Source organism: Syngnathus floridae, chromosome 11 (genome assembly GCF_059516105.1).
Source record: "Syngnathus floridae isolate MCC-2025c chromosome 11, RoL_Sflo_1.0, whole genome shotgun sequence".
NCBI lineage: Eukaryota > Metazoa > Chordata > Actinopteri > Syngnathiformes > Syngnathidae > Syngnathus > Syngnathus floridae.
This window is the reverse complement of record NC_142423.1, coordinates 160,719-180,892: the sequence shown is the minus strand read 5'-3', so window position 1 is coordinate 180,892 and position 20,174 is coordinate 160,719. Positions and strand designations below refer to the sequence as shown.

At 47.2% G+C, this 20,174-nt stretch overlaps 2 protein-coding genes across 2 annotated transcripts; both read right to left on the bottom strand.

Annotated features, from left to right (window-relative positions):
* Positions 1-3,271: 3,271 nt before the first annotated feature.
* LOC148390207 (janus kinase and microtubule-interacting protein 3-like) lies at positions 3,272-4,455 on the bottom strand. The gene is made up of 2 exons (XM_088390846.1): positions 4,149-4,455; positions 3,272-4,069 (listed from the first exon to the last, which is right to left on the bottom strand). The coding sequence occupies exons 1-2, from the start codon at positions 4,359-4,361 to the stop codon at positions 3,953-3,955; spliced, it is 330 nt and encodes a 109-aa protein (XP_088246972.1). The 5' UTR covers positions 4,362-4,455; the 3' UTR covers positions 3,272-3,952.
* LOC148390206 (janus kinase and microtubule-interacting protein 3-like) lies at positions 4,441-5,455 on the bottom strand. The gene is made up of 4 exons (XM_088390845.1): positions 5,232-5,455; positions 4,909-5,142; positions 4,593-4,788; positions 4,441-4,516 (listed from the first exon to the last, which is right to left on the bottom strand). Exons 1-3 carry the CDS (start codon positions 5,319-5,321, stop codon positions 4,603-4,605), a joined length of 510 nt encoding a protein of 169 aa, XP_088246971.1. The 5' UTR covers positions 5,322-5,455; the 3' UTR covers positions 4,441-4,516; positions 4,593-4,602.
* Positions 5,456-20,174: the final 14,719 nt, after the last annotated feature.

Sequence of the window (20,174 nt, the reverse complement as noted above, 5' to 3'; positions counted from 1 at the left end):
AGGGACCTCGTTTTAAACTACTTTTTTGTAAAGGAGTGGGAACAAGTAAGACGTATTTAATTTATTTAATGGGAAGTAGTAAGACTTATTAAATTTATTTAATCTACTTTTCTTCCCAGGCAAAATTTGATGTGCTGCAATTCCAAATTTCCAAAGTGAATGAAGGAATGAAGTCCTTTAAATTATGATTTTGTATAAATACTAGGCATTAACACAAAATCGACGGCACAAAATGGGCAGACTTTACTTGTTTGAAAAGGACTGGTTACAAGACAGACTTTTTTAATTTATTTAATGGGAAGAAGACTTATTTAGTTTAATTGATCTATTTTTGTTCCCTGGCAAAATTCGATTTGCTGCAATTCCAAATTTCCAAAGTGAATGAAGGAATGAAGTCCTTTAAATTATGATTTTGTATAAATACTAGGCATTAACACAAAATCGACGGCACAAAATGGGCAGACTTTACTTGTTTGAAAAGGACTGGTTACAAGACAGACTTTTTAAATTTATTTAATGGGAAGAAGACTTATTTAGTTTAATTGATCTATTTTTGTTCCCTGCCAAAATTCGATTTGCTGCAATTCCAAATTTCCAAAGTGAATGAAGGAAAGAAGTCGTTTAAATTATGATTTTGTTTAAATACTAGGCATAGACACAAAATCTACGGCACAAAATGGGCAGACTTTACTTGTTTGAAGAGGACTGGTTACAAGACAGACTTTTCTGATTTATTTAATGGGAAGAGGACTTATTTAGTTTATTTAATCTATTTTTGTTCCCTGGCAAAATTGGATTTGCTGAAATTGTATTTTGCCAAATCTCGATTTGAGACCTGATAGGAAGTATTAAACGCTTAGTTAAATCAATACAAGTTGGTAATAAGAGCGAGTAATGTTGGTTGAACCGATGAATGAAGGTTGAAAGCAATTTAAATTATGACTTTGTATAAATACTAGATATTAACAGAACATCTACTGCGCAAAATGGGCAGAGTTTACTTGTTTGAGAAGGAGTGGCTTATTCAAAACTAAGATTTATGTAATCTGTTTGTTCCCAGGCAAAATTGGATGTGATGCAATTCCAAATTTCACCACATGATGGTGCCCAATTTTGACTTCATAGGACATATTAAACACTTAGCTTGTTATTATGTTCAAGGTAATCAGATTTGTTTATCATTCTAATGGCCTCTTCAAAACTATTCTGGATTACTACTTTGGATCTATTCTACATTACTTGGCAACAACATACTCTGTAACAGATTAGGCAGTATAATCACATATGTTAACTTGAGAGTGCCCACACTCAATCTACTTATCGTGATGTGTTAAATCAATTACTGTTAGACATTATTTGTCTGATAATCTACCAAATCTTTGAATTGAAGAATTTGTGATTTAATTAATAGCTTGTTCAGGGTAATCAGACTTGTATATAATTCTAATGGCCTTCTTTTGAAAACTATTCTGAATTACAACTTTGGATCTTATATTACTTTGCAACAATCTACTCGGTGACAGATTAGGCAGTATAATCACATATGTTAACTTCAGTGCCCACACTGTATTTATTTATGGTTATTTGTTAAATCAAGTACTGTTAGACATGAAATAGGAAGTGTTTAACATAAATGTTATGGCTACTCACCATTGTAGCTCGCTCCTGGTCAATGATATGAGCCTCTTCTTGCAGTGGAAAACTTGCAGCCAACAAACACCGTGGAACCTAAAGGAATGAAATTAAACATTAACATTTCGCCCGGACCAACATTCACACGTACAACGCAACGCGGCTACACTTCTGCTATTACAAACGTAAATCTCCTTAAACACAACGAGTGTTACTTACCGTGTACGCTCTAGGCAAAATTGGATGTGATGCAATTCCAAATCTATCTGAAACGGCAGTTAAAAGTAGAGTTACATCAAGTTTTCTTTTTTAATCAACACAATCATTTACAACCGTTGACCAGAAAGAATCGTCGAAATTCGACGTCCCCCACAAACGCCACGCTCACTCGCTTTTCAGGGCAACAAAAGTACTTCTTTTTAAAAACGATGAGTTGTACTTACCGTGTACGCTCTGGACGGTCCAGTTGCAAGCAGAAAATAAAAATATTTCTCTTGTTAGTCGTATGTTACCATCCGCTGTGTCTTTGTCAACATCGCCGCCATTTTCCTACTTCCTGCTGCGAGCCACGCCCACGGATTTAAATTTGGGCGGAAGCTCTTTCCATTGGCGTCGTTTTCGCGTATAGCAAATCCGATTGGTTGGGAAGGGGGCACGGTTATGCAGCCGAGGAGTCCTGTGATCGGTGGGATGTAAAGTAGGCGTCGACGTCACGTCCGCGTCACGTGACCACGACGTGGCAGACGTCAAATAGCAACCGCTGTTTTGTTTAGTAGACTTACAGTTGTTATGCATTGACATAATGGCGCACACACCAAATAGATTTAAATAAATTAAATAATTCTTCTGCCCACTCTCTTTTAAACAAGTTAACTCTCCCCGCGGATTTGAATTCCGGCGAAAGTTACGCCCATCGACGTCACGTATGTCACGTGACCACGACGTGGCAGATGTCATATAGCAACCGCTGTTTTGTTTAGTAGATTTACAGTTGTTATGCATTGGCATAATGGTGTGCACTCAAAATAGATTTAAATAAATTAAATATTTCTTCTGCCTACTCCCTTTTAAACAAGTTAACTCTGCCCACGTCCATTGACGTCTTGTCTGCGTCACGTGACCACGACGTAGCGACGTCATATAGTAACCGCTGTTTTGACCAGTAGACTTAGTTATTATGCGTTGACATAATGGCGCACTGGTTAGCATGGCCACCTCTTAAGCATGATGATGCGGGTTCGACGCCTGATCAATGTTAGCATGGAGTGAGCTGAAGTGCATGGCGCTGAAGATTTGAATCTTTGAAATGCGCTGAGGTCTGACATATCAGGCAGAATGGTTTGCCATCACGTTCAACAAAAAATAGAAACTTTCCCACTCTGATTAAAACGTCCTGTGTTCATCTACGTATTTTCGTTTTGCTGTGCATCTTTTCCCTGCCATTTCGAGAGCCCAATTGACACTCATAGTTTAAAGAAATGTGTTTGCCCATCCTACTTTGTGGAATTTCACCACATGCGCTTTTGACCAAAATACCAAATTGAACTCAAGTGAAGCCAACACGCACAACCCCCCCCCCCACACACACACACACACACACACACAAATGTTGATATGAACATAAAAGAGCCGCATGCGGTTCGGGAGTTGCGGCTTGGCCAAACCTGTACTATACAACTTTATTTGTATAAAATTTTCACAACAGCTGTCACACAAACAAAGCGGGAAAAACCGAAGACGTGCGTGTTCCGCCCACGCTGGATTTATTTGCACCTTTGAAAAGACACCGTATTGCCGCAGATGTGGCAAAGAGTACTTTTGGGCATCTGAGACGGAAGGATGTCCAAAGCATCACGTCACCTGCTCTGGTAGGCATGGTGGTGGGACGTTGAGGTCAACCGCTTTGGGGTTGGCTGACTCTTTGATCGCAGGATGCCACACACTTGAAGACAGAAGCAGAAAAGCAGAGCTAAATGCAAAATGTACTCACCGGTGACTCCAATTTTTTTCCCCCCTGAAGAAACAGCTGGACGGGTGGCCCCGGCTGGCCAGTGGGACTCTTGTTATTCTGACCCTTTTTAGTGCGCGTTTGGGGCAACAACCGTTTTTTGTGGCGCTCTCTTCTGGTTCAAAAGTGCCCTGCATGTGAATTTGCTTTTCCTGCCTTCTGATTGGATGAGCGCCGGTGTGACGCGGTGCCTCTGTCACCGTGGCGGGGGGTATACGTTGGCATCGGAGCGTCTGCCAACGTCTGAGACCGGCTGGCAGTGTATCGGAGGTGTCGAGTGCGGTGCCGCTGGAGCTCACTCACCAGCTGGTGTTAGGGCCACAGAATGAAGGCCAAGGAGAAGAATAGAAAGAGAAACAGAAACTTCTCCTCCAATTGTTTGATTTGTCTCTTCTGAGCTTCGATGAATTCTTTCAGCTCTTTGTTCCTCTAGGACGGACAAATGGAAAGTGGCATTCAAAAGCCAGTAAGCGTGCAAGTAAGTGCCGGGCTGGCTTTGGGCCCTTACCTGTTGCGCGCTGTGCAGCAGATCCATTCTCTCTTGGAGGATGCAAGCGTCGCGCTCCCTCAACTCGCACATCAGGGCTCGCTTCCATTGGTCCACGGCGCTCCTAAGCTCTTCTCTCTGATCCGCCGTCAGCACGTCATTCACGCCAGCGTGGCTGGCTTTTTCGCCGTCCGTGGCGGGGCAGTCCCGCTGCGGTAGCGCCTCGTACAACATGGCCTCCAGCTCCAGGATCCTCTGGGCCGCAATCCTCGTCCATCAGTGGTCCGGCGGGAGATTTGAGGGCGGCTTACCTTATGAGCCTGGTCCATGGAACACTTCCTGAAGTCCAACTCTTCATCCAGGTAGCCCTTCTGCTTGCAGAACATATCCTAGCACAGCTCAAGGTCAGAATTGTTGGGGCACATTGCCGGAGTTCCCCTTGGCTGATGTCGCGTGTCTGTCTACCTTCTCACTTTCAATGTCCAACATCTTCTGTTGAAGTGCTGACTTGGTCACTTTGATGTATTCTAACCACTGAGGAAAGGCTGCTGTCACATAAGCAGAATGCGAGAGCGTGCGTGGACGTGCGCGTTACCTTCTCGGCTAGGGTGAGAAGGGTCCTGGCGTGAATCACGACCACCTGCTCCTCGTTGGTGAGATTCTGCAAGAGCCCAAAGGCACAGCGTCAACAAGCTTCTTTCAGCGCAAAGCCTTCCAAAAGTCACATTTGAGCCGCCGAGTCTCGTGGAGTGCGAACATAAGGAGTTCGACATACACTTACGGCGTTATAGCCCAGGATGTCCAGCTTCTTCATCAGATCACTGATGACGATGTCCGGGGGAAAGGCGCAAGGAGCAATGTAAGGTGTTCTGGGACCTCGGGTTAAGGTTAGGGTTGCGAGGGACGCCTTACGTACGCTCACGCCCTCGGCCTCGCAGTAGATCTGCAAAGGGCTGAGGCCGTCTGGGAAACGGACTTGCAGAAACTTCAAGACGGGGGAGCGCCACTCCCTCTCCTGAAAGGCAGAGGCATGCATCCGTCCGTCCGTCCGTCCGTCCGTCCGTCACATCTCTGGCCTCAACACGCTTGTGCGAGTCTTCCCACCTCCAGCTCCAGGATGCGGAACTCAAGCAGTTCGTTTTGGTCTCGGATATCCTGGATGTGCTCTTTCAGACGCGCTTCTTCCGCCTCCATCCGCCTGACCTGAAAAGACAGTCAGACCTCATCTGCGGGGCTTCCCGACAGGTGTGACGCCAAGCGACTCCGCCCAGCGCCTTTCTTTCCGTCACCTTTTCGGCCAACTGCTGATTGCTCTGACGCAGCAGCTGCTTCTCCTCCACCCACTTGACATTCTAGAAGAGACAAACGCGTGGACAGCTTTGGAATGTTGTGTCATTTTCATCCACAAATTCTTTGGTTGACTGGAAAATGACATTTGCTTTTCTCCGCATTTTCCCAGCCACGTTCGGGGGGGGGGGGGTTGGTCCAGTAATGCCAGACGGATGAGTGACTGAAGAATGTAGCTATTTTGTCTGAGAAAAAGGTGTGCTCATTGATGAGCTTACCTGTCCTTGTTGCTTCAGCGCTGACTCCAGATCTGCTACTCTGCTTTGATAGTGACCCATTTCTACCATCAGCTTTTCTCTGGTCTGAAAGGAGGAGGAGGGAGGCTCCTCCTCCTCCTTTCAGACCAGAGAACACCCGAGGCTGGGTGAGAACGGGGAGGCTGCGACCCGGCCGGGGGTTGCGGGAAGGGGCGCCACCTTGATCTCCTTCTCGGCGTCGTAGTCCCCTTTCGCTGGTCTGGGCTAGCAGAGCGTAGGCTCGTTGCAGCGCTTGATATTCTTGCGTCAGCTGGCGGTAGCGAAGCTCCGCCTCTTCATGCACACACCAATGCAACACAGCACTAGTACCAGAATCAGTCAGACCGGCGACAAAGCACCCGCGACGCAAAGACGAGTCCGATTCCAGGCTGAAGAGGAATGTTTGGTGCCAATACGCTGGCAGAAATGGCGGGCTACCTCTTCGGGTTCCGTGTCGGGGGTTCTGTCGGTGTGAAAAGACAAGGACGATCCGTCCGAGTCCACCAACACGTCTTCGTCGTAGCCGTAAAATGTTTCGATGACCTGCGGGCGCGGAAGCAAACATCTCTCTGAACAAACTGAAGCGACACCTCACGATGAATCGACGAGAGGAACGATAGCGAGAAAAAGGCCATTTCATCTTGCGCAACACCAAGCAGCCGCAAACAAACAGACTCACCTTGCAGGACCTCACGCTTTGTTCCTCCTCAGAGATTCTCGACGTCGGTATCGTAGCAGCAAATCTCTCTCCTGTCGACACAAATAATCCGCCTTTGAGATTCTTTGGATGCAAAGGGAACGAACGGCTCCGGCGCAGAAACAAACGCGACTCACAATGACATTTCTGACATGAGCTCCTGTCTCCAGAGCCTGAAAAACACGTCACCGGCGATGATTGGAGGGACGCTCGTCTTTTCCAAAAGTGACAACTACAGGGTGTGTCAGGGTTTTCCAGATTATCTTTATCGTATCATTGTGTTGCTTTGACTTTGACTGCGACCTGTAATAAATAATATTATTTATCCCTTATTTATCCCTATCGCTTATCCCTTCCTACACAAAGTCGTAAAACACCCCTTGCTATGTTTTGACTAGAGGTCAAGGGCTTCCTCTATTCAATCCACTCTTACACCCACCCTGTTTCTCTTAATTAAAATGCTCGTGCAGGAGCCGAGAGTCAGACTTCATTCGTACAACGGATGGACTCTCCACCTGCAGGTGTCCAAAAGAACTTACTTGTCTCCCGTGTGGTTCTTGCAAAATAAGTTGGAGCGAGCGCAACTCTAACAGGGTGCATTTTGCCACTAGCTGCCTACGGACAATGACGTCGCGCTCGCGGCTCATGGTTGACGGGCTGAGCAGCCGGGCAAGTCCGTCGTTTTCAGCGCACAGCGAGTGGCAAAGGCGCTGACAAAACGGGAGCTTTGAGCTGCTGAAAACGGCAAAACAAGTCTAAAGCGTGTTCAAACGCGTGCGCACAATGCTCCTGCTTGAAAGGTCGGAATTTAAGGGGCCAATTTTTTGGATGGCGGCCGCCGGCCAAGCTTTGGACGGAAAAGGTTTCCTGGCGACAGCGAGCGAGCGCGGCGCTGCCGTACGTGCACCGAGTCGCCTGCCTGAAGACCTTGGACAAGTCGTCGATGATGTGCCGCTGCTCCACAACTTGAAGGAACTCCATTTCACCGTCCTGCTGGCCGCAACCGCGGTCCAGGTCATTGAGCGAACTAGGCCTTCTCTGTGGAACACAAATGCAGTGGACTCTGTTGGCACGCCGCCGTTGTCCGCGTCGACTTACCAAGCTTGCCATCTCCTCGTTCTCCTGGGTGACAAAGCGCACTTTGTTTTCAAGGCGACACAGCACCAGCGAGAGTTCTTCATTCTTCCTGCTCAGGCGTTTGTTTTTGTACAGGAGTGGCAGAAACTGGCTTTCTGTTTCTCTCAGTCGCTTTAGCTGCAAGCATGAAGTGCGGGATGTGAAAGACGCACAACACGCGGGCCAGAACGTATCCATTCCTTTTGCATCGGTTTGAACGGAATCGTGGCTTTGGCTCCCAATAAAAGACATCTACCAGGCAACCGACTCGCCGCGCCGCTCAACTAATAAGCAAGCGCAATGGGTGCCTCGCTGGATGGCGCGCATCAAACGTAGCGCAAACCTTCAAGCGTGCCGTCAATAAATTACCAGTTCATTGCGCTCTTCAGAAAGCAGGGCGTTTCGATCCTCCAGTTTCCTGATGACTGCGCTGAGCTCAGCGATTTTCAGATGAAACCGTCGCGTGTCCCGATCCTCCTGAGACTGAAAACGCCCCGCAACACACACACACAAGCACTCGTTCAAAGTTCAAAACTGTTTTTGTGCTACCTTCCTCCAGCAACGAACTAAGTCATGCGTACTGCAAGTGTGTGATGAGGTGGCTTACGCAATGAAGAGGATTGCTAGTAGCGGCGTTGACCCCACTTCCAGGGTAGTTTAGGCCCGCCCTTTGGGAATCCCTCAGGGCAGCGATCTGCTGCTCGGCAGCCTGAGTCTGCAGCTGAAGGCGGTGGACGTGGCCGGCCCCAGGGCTTCATCCAAAACACTAACCGCTCTGTCTTTCAGCTTGATCTCATCCGTCTGGATGTACAAACGGGGAGCGCTCAGGCAGGCGGGCAAACTCATTTGCCAGAATTGTGACAAAAACAAAGAGAGCAACCGGCCAATTTTTTTCTTGAATCGACTAGAACACCTTTGCTGTGACAAAAGCGAAGCGAGCAACCGGACATTTTCTTCTTGTGAAATAGAATAGAATAGAATGCCTTAGGTGTCATTGCACTGCAGGTATACAACGAAATTGGGAACATAGCCACGCACCGCGCATCTGATCAGTCCTACCAGTCGGCGGATCTCCCTCTCGCAGTCTCTCTTGGTTCGGCTCAGCTCCTCCCGATGCTGGTGATGAGCCGATCGGAGCTCGGCCGCTCGGGACTGCCAGGCCTGCTGGGCCGCTGCCAGGGCTTCTTCCGCGCTCCTGGTGGAGGCGACACCGCTCGGTCTCCCGACACCGCCGCGTCTCCTCCACCTCCGCCAGCAAAGCGCCCCCCCCTCCTCACCTGAGCAGACATTGCGCCACACCGGGCCGTTGAGACCGCAACGGAGCGCCGCGACGCTTACTGGGGACAAGCTACACAATACGGTAGCGGCCGCATCGAAGCCCGACGTGGCGTGCGGATAGTCAGACACGGATAGAGCGGATCACCTTGTCCATGGAGCCGTCCCTCAGGCTGAGGACCAAGGCATTCAGTCGCTGGATCTCTCCATCTTTGATTTTGATCACTCTCATCAGCTCCATTTCATGCTGCCGCAGTAATGTCTCCCTGGTAATGGCTAACTCTTTCTGCTTCTCCTCATGGAGTTTGCTTTTGAGTTCCGTCATGGCGGCGGTGGCACGGTGGTGCTCCGCCCGCAGGTCCTGACTTCTCTCTCTCTCCAGACAGCTGACCTGACATGACTTAGACTTAGACAAACTTTATTGTCATCTTGTCTGCACATGGTGCATACAAAACGAAATTCCGTTGCATACGTCTTACAACAAAGTAGTGATATTGCAGTTGAATAGAAGTAACATATCCTATGAAAATATATATATATACATATATACTATATATATATATATATATATTAAAAATAAGTATAAAGTGCAGCAGTGATAATTATGCAATAGTGCAAGTAGGCAAAACAGTATTCAAGAGTGTGCAGAGGAATGCTAAACCATGTATTAAACTTCTATTTAAAGGGTTTATACAAGTTCAGTAAAGTTGGTAGTGCGAGATAGTGCAAGATAGAGGTCCGTAGTGTCATAAAGTACAGTTCTGTGAATGTGTGATGCAGAGTTCAGTTTAGAGCTCAACAGTTCTAGTGTTCAACAGTCTGATGACAGCAGGGAAAAAGCTGTTGCAGAACCTGGTGGACCTGCAGCGGATGCTGCAAACCTCTTCCCAGAGGGCAGCAGGGAGAACAGTCCATGGTGGGGGTGTGATGGGTCATTGATGATGTTACGGGCACGGGACATGCAGCGCTGAGATGAAATGTCCTGAATGGAGGGAAGAGGAGCCCCTATGATCCTCTCTGCTGTCCTCACCACTCTCCTCACGTTCTTCCAATCGGAGGCGGTGCAGCCTCCACACCACACAGAGAGACAGCTTGTCAGAATGCTCTCTATGGTGCTCCTGTAGAACGTCCTCATGATGGGTGGGGGCAGGTGGGCTCTCCTCATCCTCCGCAGGAAGTACAAGCGCTTCTGTGCCCTCTTGACCAGTGCCGTAGTGTTCATAGTCCAGGTGAGGTCTTCTGTGATGTGGACCCCCAGGAATTTGGTGGTGCTGACCACCTCCACAGCTGAGCTGTTGATGATCAGTGGAGCGTGGTGAGGCTGTTTTTTCCTGAAGTCGACGATGATCTCCTTCATCTTCTCCTCATTCAGGATCAGGCTGTTTTCTCTGCACCAGCCCACCAGCTGCTCCACCTCCTCTCTGTAGTCCAGGTCGTTGTTGTCTCTGATGAGCCCCACCACCGTTGTGTCGTCTGCTGACTTCACGATGTGATTGGTGGTGAACCTGAGGACGCAGTCGTGTGTCATCAGGGTGCACAGCAGGGGGCTCAGGACGCAGCCCTGAAGGGAGCCTGTGCTGAGGGTGATGACATCAGAGGTGTTCTGTCCGACCCGGACTGACTGAGGTCTGTTGGTGAGGAAGTCTAGCAGCCAGTTGCGAAGGGGGGTGTTGAAGCCCAGGTGTTCCAATTTTCCTACCAGATGCTGTGGGATGATGGTGTTAAACGCTGAGCTGAAGTCCAGGAACAGCCTCCGCACATGGGTGTTCTTCTCCTCCAGGTGAGCCAGGCTCAGGTGAAGAACGGAGGAGATGGCGTCCTGAGTGGAGCGGTTTTGCCGGTCGGCAAACTGGAACGGGTCAAATAATAGGGGGAGTCTGGAAACGATGTGACCTTTAAGCAGCCTTTCGAAGCACTTCATCATAACCGGAGTCAGTGCAACAGGCCGGTAATCATTAAATGAGGTGATTTGAGGTTTCTTCGGCACCGGAATGATGGAGGCAGTCTTAAAGCACGCCGGCACTGTGGCTTGGCCCAGCGAGGTGTTAAAAATGTCTGTGATGACCCCAGCCAGATGACTTGCACATTCCCTGAACACACGCCCAGGAATGTTGTCGGGGCCAGGGGCCTTACAGGGGTTGACTCTCCTCAGGGTCTTCAACACATCGGCGGAGTCAAGGCAGAGTACCTCCTCTTCCTGATGGGGGACAGTTTTAACTGCTGGAGTGCCGTTTAGTGCCTCGAACCTCCCAAAGAAGTTATTTAGACCATTTAGAAAGTCAGCATCAACTACACCCACCGGGGGGGGGGGGGTGAGTTGTAGTCTGTAATCGCCCGTATGCCTTGCCACATACTCCTGATGTTTTTGACGTCGTGGAAACGATCCTGAAATTTTCGACTGCGGTCTCGCTTCGCTATCCTGATGGCACGGTTCAAGTTGGCTCTCGCTGTCCTCAGTGTCTCCTTGTCGCCAGACTTGAAGGCAGAGTTCCGCGCTCGTAGCGTTTGACGTACCTCCTCAGTCATCCAGGGTCGTTGGTTGCCCCGGGTGATGATATTCTTAGTGGTGCTGACGTCCTCGGTGCATTTGTTGATGTAGGCTGACACAGTCATGGCACACGCATGTCTAATCTACATCGGGAAAACTGGGAGGGAGGGAGGCAGGCAGGGAGGCAGGCAGGGAGGCAGGCAGGGAGGCAGGCAGTGTCTGTCTGTTGAGGTTTTCACCTTGTTCTTCTCCTGCTGAAGTTCTAACTGGACGTCCATCAGTTTGGTTCTCAGCTCGTCATTGGCGGCCTGAAGGGCGTCCGTTCGCTCCGCCTTGGCCCGCCCTGCCGGAGCTCGTTTGGACATCTCTTACTCGAGTCTCGCCCGGTCGTCAGTCAGAGATCACAACATTTGTACCTGGAGAGCACAAACGCAGCGCTGTTTTCCACTGGCTTCGAACTCAACTTCAATCGGTACCGTAACTTACAACATCATAAACATAGAACTAGCTTGACTTATTCATTGAATAAATGCATTTGGTTCTTCAAAACTGCATCACGCAACATAGCGTGACCGAGACGGCCGTTATCCACCTGCGTGAAGTTATTTGGTGAAATGAATGAGATGTTTAAGACACCATCGTTCTGTCTCTATGTAGATGAAGGTAAATAATCGATTGCTGAAGGTCCAAAGGTGTTGTGATAAACAAATAAACATATTAGTGATTAGTGACATATTTGTGATAAACATATTAGGCAGGATAATCACATATGTTAACGTGACTGCCCACACTGTATTTATTTATGGTTATTTGTTAAATCGAGTACTGTTAGACATGAAATAGGAAGTGTTTAACATAAATGGAAGACGAAAGGGGTACTCACCATTGTAGCTCCTGCTGGTCAATGATACGAGCCTCTTCTTGCAGTGGAAAACATACAGCCAACAAACACCGTGGAACCTAAAGGAATGAAATTAAACATTAACATTTAGCCTCAACCAACATTCACAGATACAACGCAACGCAAACTACACAAACGTAAATCTTTTTAAACACAATGAGTTGTACTTACCGTGTACGCTCTAGACGGTCCACTTGCAAGCAGAAAATAAAGATATTTCTGTTGATAATCGTCGTGTTTGTATCCGGTGTCTCGCTCAAGGCCATTGCGCCCACAGATTTGAATTTTGGCGAGAGTTCAGCCTATTGACGTCATTTCCGCGGTGTAATACCCGCATATCTGAAACGGCAAAGTTAAGAGTAGAGTTAAATAAAGTTTTTAGTCAACGCAATAATTTACAACCGTTGACCAGTCGAAATAATCGTCGAAATTTGGCGTCTGTGGCTGGAAGCAGACGCCGAGTTCGACATTCCTCCCAAACGCCACACTCCCTCGCTTTTCAGGGCTAAAAAAAAACAGTTGTAATTACCTTGTACGCTCTAGACGGTCAAGTTGCAAGCTGAAAACAAAAATATTTGCCTTGTTAGTCATCGTGTTACTAACCGCTGTGTCTTGTTTGCCAGAACTGCCGCTTTCCTACTTCCTGTTGCAAGCCACGCCCACGGATTATAATTTTGCCGTGAGTTCCGCCTATTGACGTCATGTCCGCGTCACATGACTGCGACGTAATATTATCTAAAACTGTTTGTGCGGTATTGTGTTGTTCTGTGCGGTATTGTGTTATTCTGTGCGGCGTCGTGTTGTTCTGTGCGGCGTCGTGTTGTTCAGTGCGACGTCGTGTTGTTCAGTGCGGCATGGTGTTGTTCAGTGCGGCATGGTGTTGTTCAGTGCGGCATGGTGTTGTTCAGTGCGGCATAATGTTGTTCAGTGCGGCATAATGTTGTTCAGTGCAGCATGGTGTTGTTCAGTGCGGCATGGTGTTGTTCAGTGCGGCATGGTGTTGTTCAGTGCGGCATAATGTTGTTCAGTGCGCCATAATGTTGTTCAGTGCGGCATGGTGTTGTTCAGTGCGGGATGGTGTTGTTCAGTGCAGGATGGTGTTGTTCAGTGCGGCATGGTGTTGTTCAATGCGGCATGGTGTTGTTCAGTGCGGGATGGTGTTGTTCAGTGCGGCATGGTGTTGTTCAGTGCGGCATAATGTTGTTCAGTGCGGCATGGTGTTGTTCAGTGCGGCATGGTGTTGTTCAGTGCGGCATGGTATTGTTCAGTGCGGCATGGTGTTGTTCAGTGCGGCATGGTGTTGTTCAGTGCGGCATGGTGTTGTTCAGTCCGGGATGGTGTTGTTCAATGCGGGATCGTGTTGTTCAGTGCGGGGTGGTGTTGTTCAGTGCGGGATGGTGTTGTTCAGTGCGGCATGGTGTTGTTCAAAGCGGCATGGTGTTGTTCAGTGCGGGATGGTGTTGTTCATTGCGGCATGGTGTTGTTCAGTGCGGCATGGTGTTGTTCAGTGCGGCATGGTGTTGTTCAGTGCGGCATGGTGTTGTTCAGTGCGGCATAATGTTGTTCAGTGCGGCATGGTGTTGTTCAGTGTGGAAAGGTGTTGTTCAGTGCAGGATGGTGTTGTTCAGTGCGGCATGGTGTTGTTCAATGCAGGATCGTGTTGTTCAGTGCAGCATAATGTTGTTCAGTGCAGCATGGTGTTGTTCAGTGCGGCATGGTGTTGTTCAATGCGGCATGGTGTTGTTCACTGCGGGATGGTGTTGTTCAATGCGGGATCGTGTTGTTCAGTGCGGCATAATGTTGTTCAGTGCAGCATGGTGTTGTTCAGTGCGGCATGGTGTTGTTCAGTGCGACATAATGTTGTTTAGTGCGGCATAATGTTGTTCAGTGCGGCATAATGTTGTTCAGTGCGGCATGGTGTTGTTCAGTGCGGCATGGTGTTGTTCAGTGCGGCATGGTGTTGTTCAGTGCAGGATGGTGTTGTTCAGTGCGGCATGGTGTTGTTCAATGCGGCATGGTGTTGTTCAGTGCGGGATGGTGTTGTTCAGTGCAGGATGGTGTTGTTCAGTGCGGCATGGTGTTGTTCAGTCCGGGATGGTGTTGTTCAATGCGGGATCGTGTTGTTCAGTGCGGGGTGGTGTTGTTCAGTGCGGGATGGTGTTGTTCAATGCGGGATCGTGTTGTTCAGTGCGGCATGGTGTTGTTCAGTGCGGCATGGTGTTGTTCAGTGCGGCATAATGTTGTTCAGTGCGGCATGGTGTTGTTCAGTGCGGCATGGTGTTGTTCAGTGCGGCATGGTGTTGTTCAGTGCGGCATGGTGTTGTTCAGTGCGGCATAATGTTGTCCAGTGCGCCATAATGTTGTTCAGTGCGGCATGGTGTTGTTTAGTGCGGGATGGTGTTGTTCAGTGCAGGATGGTGTTGTTCAGTGCGGCATGGTGTTGTTCAATGCGGCATGGTGTTGTTCAGTGCGGGATGGTGTTGTTCAGTGCGGCATGGTGTTGTTCAGTGCGGCATAATGTTGTTCAGTGCGGCATGGTGTTGTTCAGTGCGGCATGGTGTTGTTCAGTGCGGCATGGTGTTGTTCAGTGCGGCATGGTGTTGTTCAGTGCGGAATGGTGTTGTTCAGTGCGGCATGGTGTTGTTCAGTGCGGGATGGTGTTCAATGCGGGATCGTGTTGTTAAGTGCGGGGTGGTGTTGTTCAGTGCAGGATGGTGTTGTTCAGTGCAGGATGGTGTTGTTCAGTGCGGCATGGTGTTGTTCAATGCAGGATCGTGTTGTTCAGTGCAGCATAATGTTGTTCAGTGCAGCATGGTGTTGTTCAGTGCGGCATGGTGTTGTTCAATGCGGCATGGTGTTGTTCAGTGCGGGATGGTGTTGTTCAGTGCGGCATGGTGTTTTTCAGTGCGGCATAATGTTGTTCAGTGCGGCATGGTGTTGTTCAGTGCGGCATGGTGTTGTTCAGTGCGACATAATGTTGTTCAGTGCGGCATAATGTTGTTCATTGCGGCATGGTGTTGTTCAGTGCGGCATGGTGTTGTTCAGTGCGGCATGGTGTTGTTCAGTGCGGCATGGTGTTGTTCAGTGCAGGATGGTGTTGTTCAGTGCAGGATGGTGTTGTTCAATGCGGCATGGTGTTGTTCAGTGCGGGATGGTGTTGTTCAGTGCAGGATGGTGTTGTTCAGTGCGGCATGGTGTTGTTCAGTGCGGAATGGTGTTGTTCAGTGCGGCATGGTGTTGTTCAGTGCGGCATGGTGTTGTTCAGTGCAGGATGGTGTTGTTCAATGCGGGATGGTGTTGTTCAGTGCGGGATGGTGTTGTTCAGTGCAGGATGGTGTTGTTCAGTGCGGCATGGTGTTGTTCAATGCGGCATGGTGTTGTTCAGTGCAGGATGGTGTTGTTCAGTGCGGCATGGTGTTGTTCAATGCGGCATGGTGTTGTTCAATGCGGCATGGTGTTGTTCAGTGCGGCATGGTGTTGTTCAGTGCGGCATGGTGTTGTTCAGTGCAGCGTAATGTTGTTCAGTGCGGCATGGTGTTGTTCAGTGCGGAATGGTGTTGTTCAGTGCGGCATGGTGTTGTTCAGTGCAGGATGGTGTTGTTCAGTGCGGCATGGTGTTGCTCAGTGCGGCATGGTGTTGTTCAGTGCGGGATGGTGTTGTTCATTGCGGCATGGTGTTGTTCAGTGCGGCATGGTGTTGTTCAGTGCGGCATGGTGTTGTTCAGTGCGGCATAATGTTGTTCAGTGCGCCATAATGTTGTTTAGTGCGGCATGGTGTTGTTCAGTGCGGGATGGTGTTGTTCAGTGCGTTATAATGTTGTTCAGTGCGGCATGGTGTTGTTCAGTGCGGCATGGTGTTGTTCAGTGCGGCATGGTGTTGTTCAGTGCGGCATAATGTTGTTCAGTGCGGCATAATGTTGTTCAGTGCGGCATGGTGTTGTTCAGTGCGGGATGGTGTTGTTCAGTGCGGGATGGTGTTGTTCAGTGCGGCATGGTGTTCAATGCGGAATGGTGTTGTTCAGTGCAGGATGGTGTTGTTCAGTGCGGCATGGTGTTGTTCAGTGCGGCATAATGTTGTTCAGTGCGGCATGGTGTTGTTCAGTGCGGCATGGTGTTGTTCAGTGCGGCATGGTGTTGTTCAGTGCGGCATAATGTTGTTCAGTGCGGCATGGTGTTGTTCAGTGCGGCATGGTGTTGTTCAGTGCGGCATAATGTTCAGTGCGGCATAATGTTGTTCAGTGCGGCATGGTGTTGTTCAGTGCGGGATGGTGTTGTTCAGTGCAGGATGGTGTTGTTCAGTGCGGCATGGTGTTCAGTGCGGGATGGTGTCTTTCAGTGCGGCATGGTGTCGTTCAGTGCGGCATGGTGTCTTTCAGTGCGGCATGGTGTCGTTCAGTGAGGCATGGTGTTGTTCAGTGCGGCATGGTGTTGTTTAGTGCGGCATGGTGTTGTTCAGTGCGGGATGGTGTTGTTCAGTGTGGCATGGTGTTCAGTGCGGCATGGTGTTGTTCAGTGCGGTATCGTGTTGTTCAGTGCGGTATCGTGTTTCTCAGTGCGGTATCGTGTTGTTCAGTGCAGTATCGTTGTGTTGTTCGTATTGTGTTTAACACTTAGCCTCTAACACTTAGCCTCTAACACTTAGCCTCTAGCATCTAGAAGGTAAATAAATAGGAAGGAAGGACTCACCGGTGACGTCTTCGCCCACGTCCAAGCGTTGTACTTTGTATTTTCATCCTTCTGACAGTGGAAAACATAGCCAACAAACACCGTGGAACCTAAACGAATGAAAGAAAACTATCATTTGGCCACAACCAACATTCACAGATACAACACAATGTGACGTGCGGGGTTGAGGTTAAAGGTTGAGTGAAGGGCCCTCGTTTTAAACTACTTTTTTGAAAAGGATTGGGAACAAGTAAGACGTATTTAATTTATTTAATGGGAAGTAGTAAGAGCTATTGAATTTAATCTATGTATTATATTCTATTGTATTGTATTCTGTTGTATTCTTTTGGATTGTATTCACACTAACCCCACTAAAACTTCAGCCCACAAAAACTCGCCTCTGGCGCCTAGCCTCTGGCACTTAGCCTCTAACACTTAGCCTTTAACACTTAGCCTTTAACACTTAGCCTTTAACACTTAGCCTAGAAGGTGAATAAATAGGGTTAAAGGTTGAGTGAAGGGACCTCGTTTTAAACTACTTTTTTGTAAAGGAGTGGGAACAAGTAAGACGTATTTAATTTATTTAATGGGAAGTAGTAAGACTTATTAAATTTATTTAATCTACTTTTCTTCCCAGGCAAAATTTGATGTGCTGCAATTCCAAATTTCCAAAGTGAATGAAGGAATGAAGTCCTTTAAATTATGATTTTGTACAAATACTAGGCATTAACACAAAATCGACGGCACAAAATGGGCAGACTTTACTTGTTTGAAAAGGACTGGTTACAAGACAGACTTTTTTAATTTATTTAATGGGAAGAAGACTTATTTAGTTTAATTGATCTATTTTTGTTCCCTGGCAAAATTCGATTTGCTGCAATTCCAAATTTCCAAAGTGAATGAAGGAAAGAAGTCGTTTAAATTATGATTTTGTTTAAATACTAGGCATAGACACAAAATCTACGGCACAAAATGGGCAGACTTTACTTGTTTGAAGAGGACTGGTTACAAGACAGACTTTTCTGATTTATTTAATGGGAAGAGGACTTATTTAGTTTATTTAATCTATTTTTGTTCCCTGGCAAAATTGGATTTGCTGAAATTGTATTTTGCCAAATCTCGATTTGAGACCTGATAGGAAGTATTAAACGCTTAGTTAAATCAATACAAGTTGGTAATAAGAGCGAGTAATGTTGGTTGAACCGATGAATGAAGGTTGAAAGCAATTTAAATTATGACTTTGTATAAATACTAGATATTAACAGAACATTTACTGCGCAAAATGGGCAGAGTTTACTTGTTTGAGAAGGAGTGGCTTATTCAAAACTAAGATTTATGTAATCTGTTTGTTCCCAGGCAAAATTGGATGTGATGCAATTCCAAATTTCACCACATGATGGTGCCCAATTTTGACTTCATAGGACATATTAAACACTTAGCTTGTTATTATGTTCAAGGTAATCAGATTTGTTTATCATTCTAATGGCCTCTTCAAAACTATTCTGGATTACTACTTTGGATCTATTCTACATTACTTGGCAACAACATACTCTGTAACAGATTAGGCAGTATAATCACATATGTTAACTTGAGAGTGCCCACACTCAATCTACTTATCGTGATGTGTTAAATCAATTACTGTTAGACATTATTTGTCTGATAATCTACCAAATCTTTGAATTGAAGAATTTGTGATTTAATTAATAGCTTGTTCAGGGTAATCAGACTTGTATATAATTCTAATGGCCTTCTTTTGAAAACTATTCTGAATTACAACTTTGGATCTTATATTACTTTGCAACAATCTACTCGGTGACAGATTAGGCAGTATAATCACATATGTTAACTTCAGTGCCCACACTGTATTTATTTATGGTTATTTGTTAAATCAAGTACTGTTAGACATGAAATAGGAAGTGTTTAACATAAATGTTATGGCTACTCACCATTGTAGCTCGCTCCTGGTCAATGATATGAGCCTCTTCTTGCAGTGGAAAACTTGCAGCCAACAAACACCGTGGAACCTAAAGGAATGAAATTAAACATTAACATTTCGCCCGGACCAACATTCACACGTACAACGCATCGCGGCTACACTTCTGCTATTACAAACGTAAATCTCCTTAAACACAACGAGTGTTACTTACCGTGTACGCTCTAGGCAAAATTGGATGTGATGCAATTCCAAATCTATCTGAAACGGCAGTTAAAAGTAGAGTTACATCAAGTTTTCTTTTTTAATCAACACAATCATTTACAACCGTTGACCAGAAAGAATCGTCGAAATTCGACGTCCCCCACAAACGCCACGCTCACTCGCTTTTCAGGGCAACAAAAGTACTTCTTTTTAAAAACGATGAGTTGTACTTACCGTGTACGCTCTGGACGGTCCAGTTGCAAGCAGAAAATAAAAATATTTCTCTTGTTAGTCGTATGTTACCATCCGCTGTGTCTTTGTCAACATCGCCGCCATTTTCCTACTTCCTGCTGCGAGCCACGCCCACGGATTTAAATTTGGGCGGAAGCTCTTTCCATTGGCGTCGTTTTCGCGTATAGCAAATCCGATTGGTTGGGAAGGGGGCACGGTTATGCAGCCGAGGAGTCCTGTGATCGGTGGGATGTAAAGTAGGCGTCGACGTCACGTCCGCGTCACGTGACCACGACGTGGCAGACGTCAAATAGCAACCGCTGTTTTGTTTAGTAGACTTACAGTTGTTATGCATTGACATAATGGCGCACACACCAAATAGATTTAAATAAATTAAATAATTCTTCTGCCCACTCTCTTTTAAACAAGTTAACTCTCCCCGCGGATTTGAATTCCGGCGAAAGTTACGCCCATCGACGTCACGTATGTCACGTGACCACGACGTGGCAGATGTCATATAGCAACCGCTGTTTTGTTTAGTAGATTTACAGTTGTTATGCATTGGCATAATGGTGTGCACTCAAAATAGATTTAAATAAATTAAATATTTCTTCTGCCTACTCCCTTTTAAACAAGTTAACTCTGCCCACGTCCATTGACGTCTTGTCTGCGTCACGTGACCACGACGTAGCGACGTCATATAGTAACCGCTGTTTTGACCAGTAGACTTAGTTATTATGCGTTGACATAATGGCGCACTGGTTAGCATGGCCACCTCTTAAGCATGATGATGCGGGTTCGACGCCTGATCAATGTTAGCATGGAGTGAGCTGAAGTGCATGGCGCTGAAGATTTGAATCTTTGAAATGCGCTGAGGTCTGACATATCAGGCAGAATGGTTTGCCATCACGTTCAACAAAAAATAGAAACTTTCCCACTCTGATTAAAACGTCC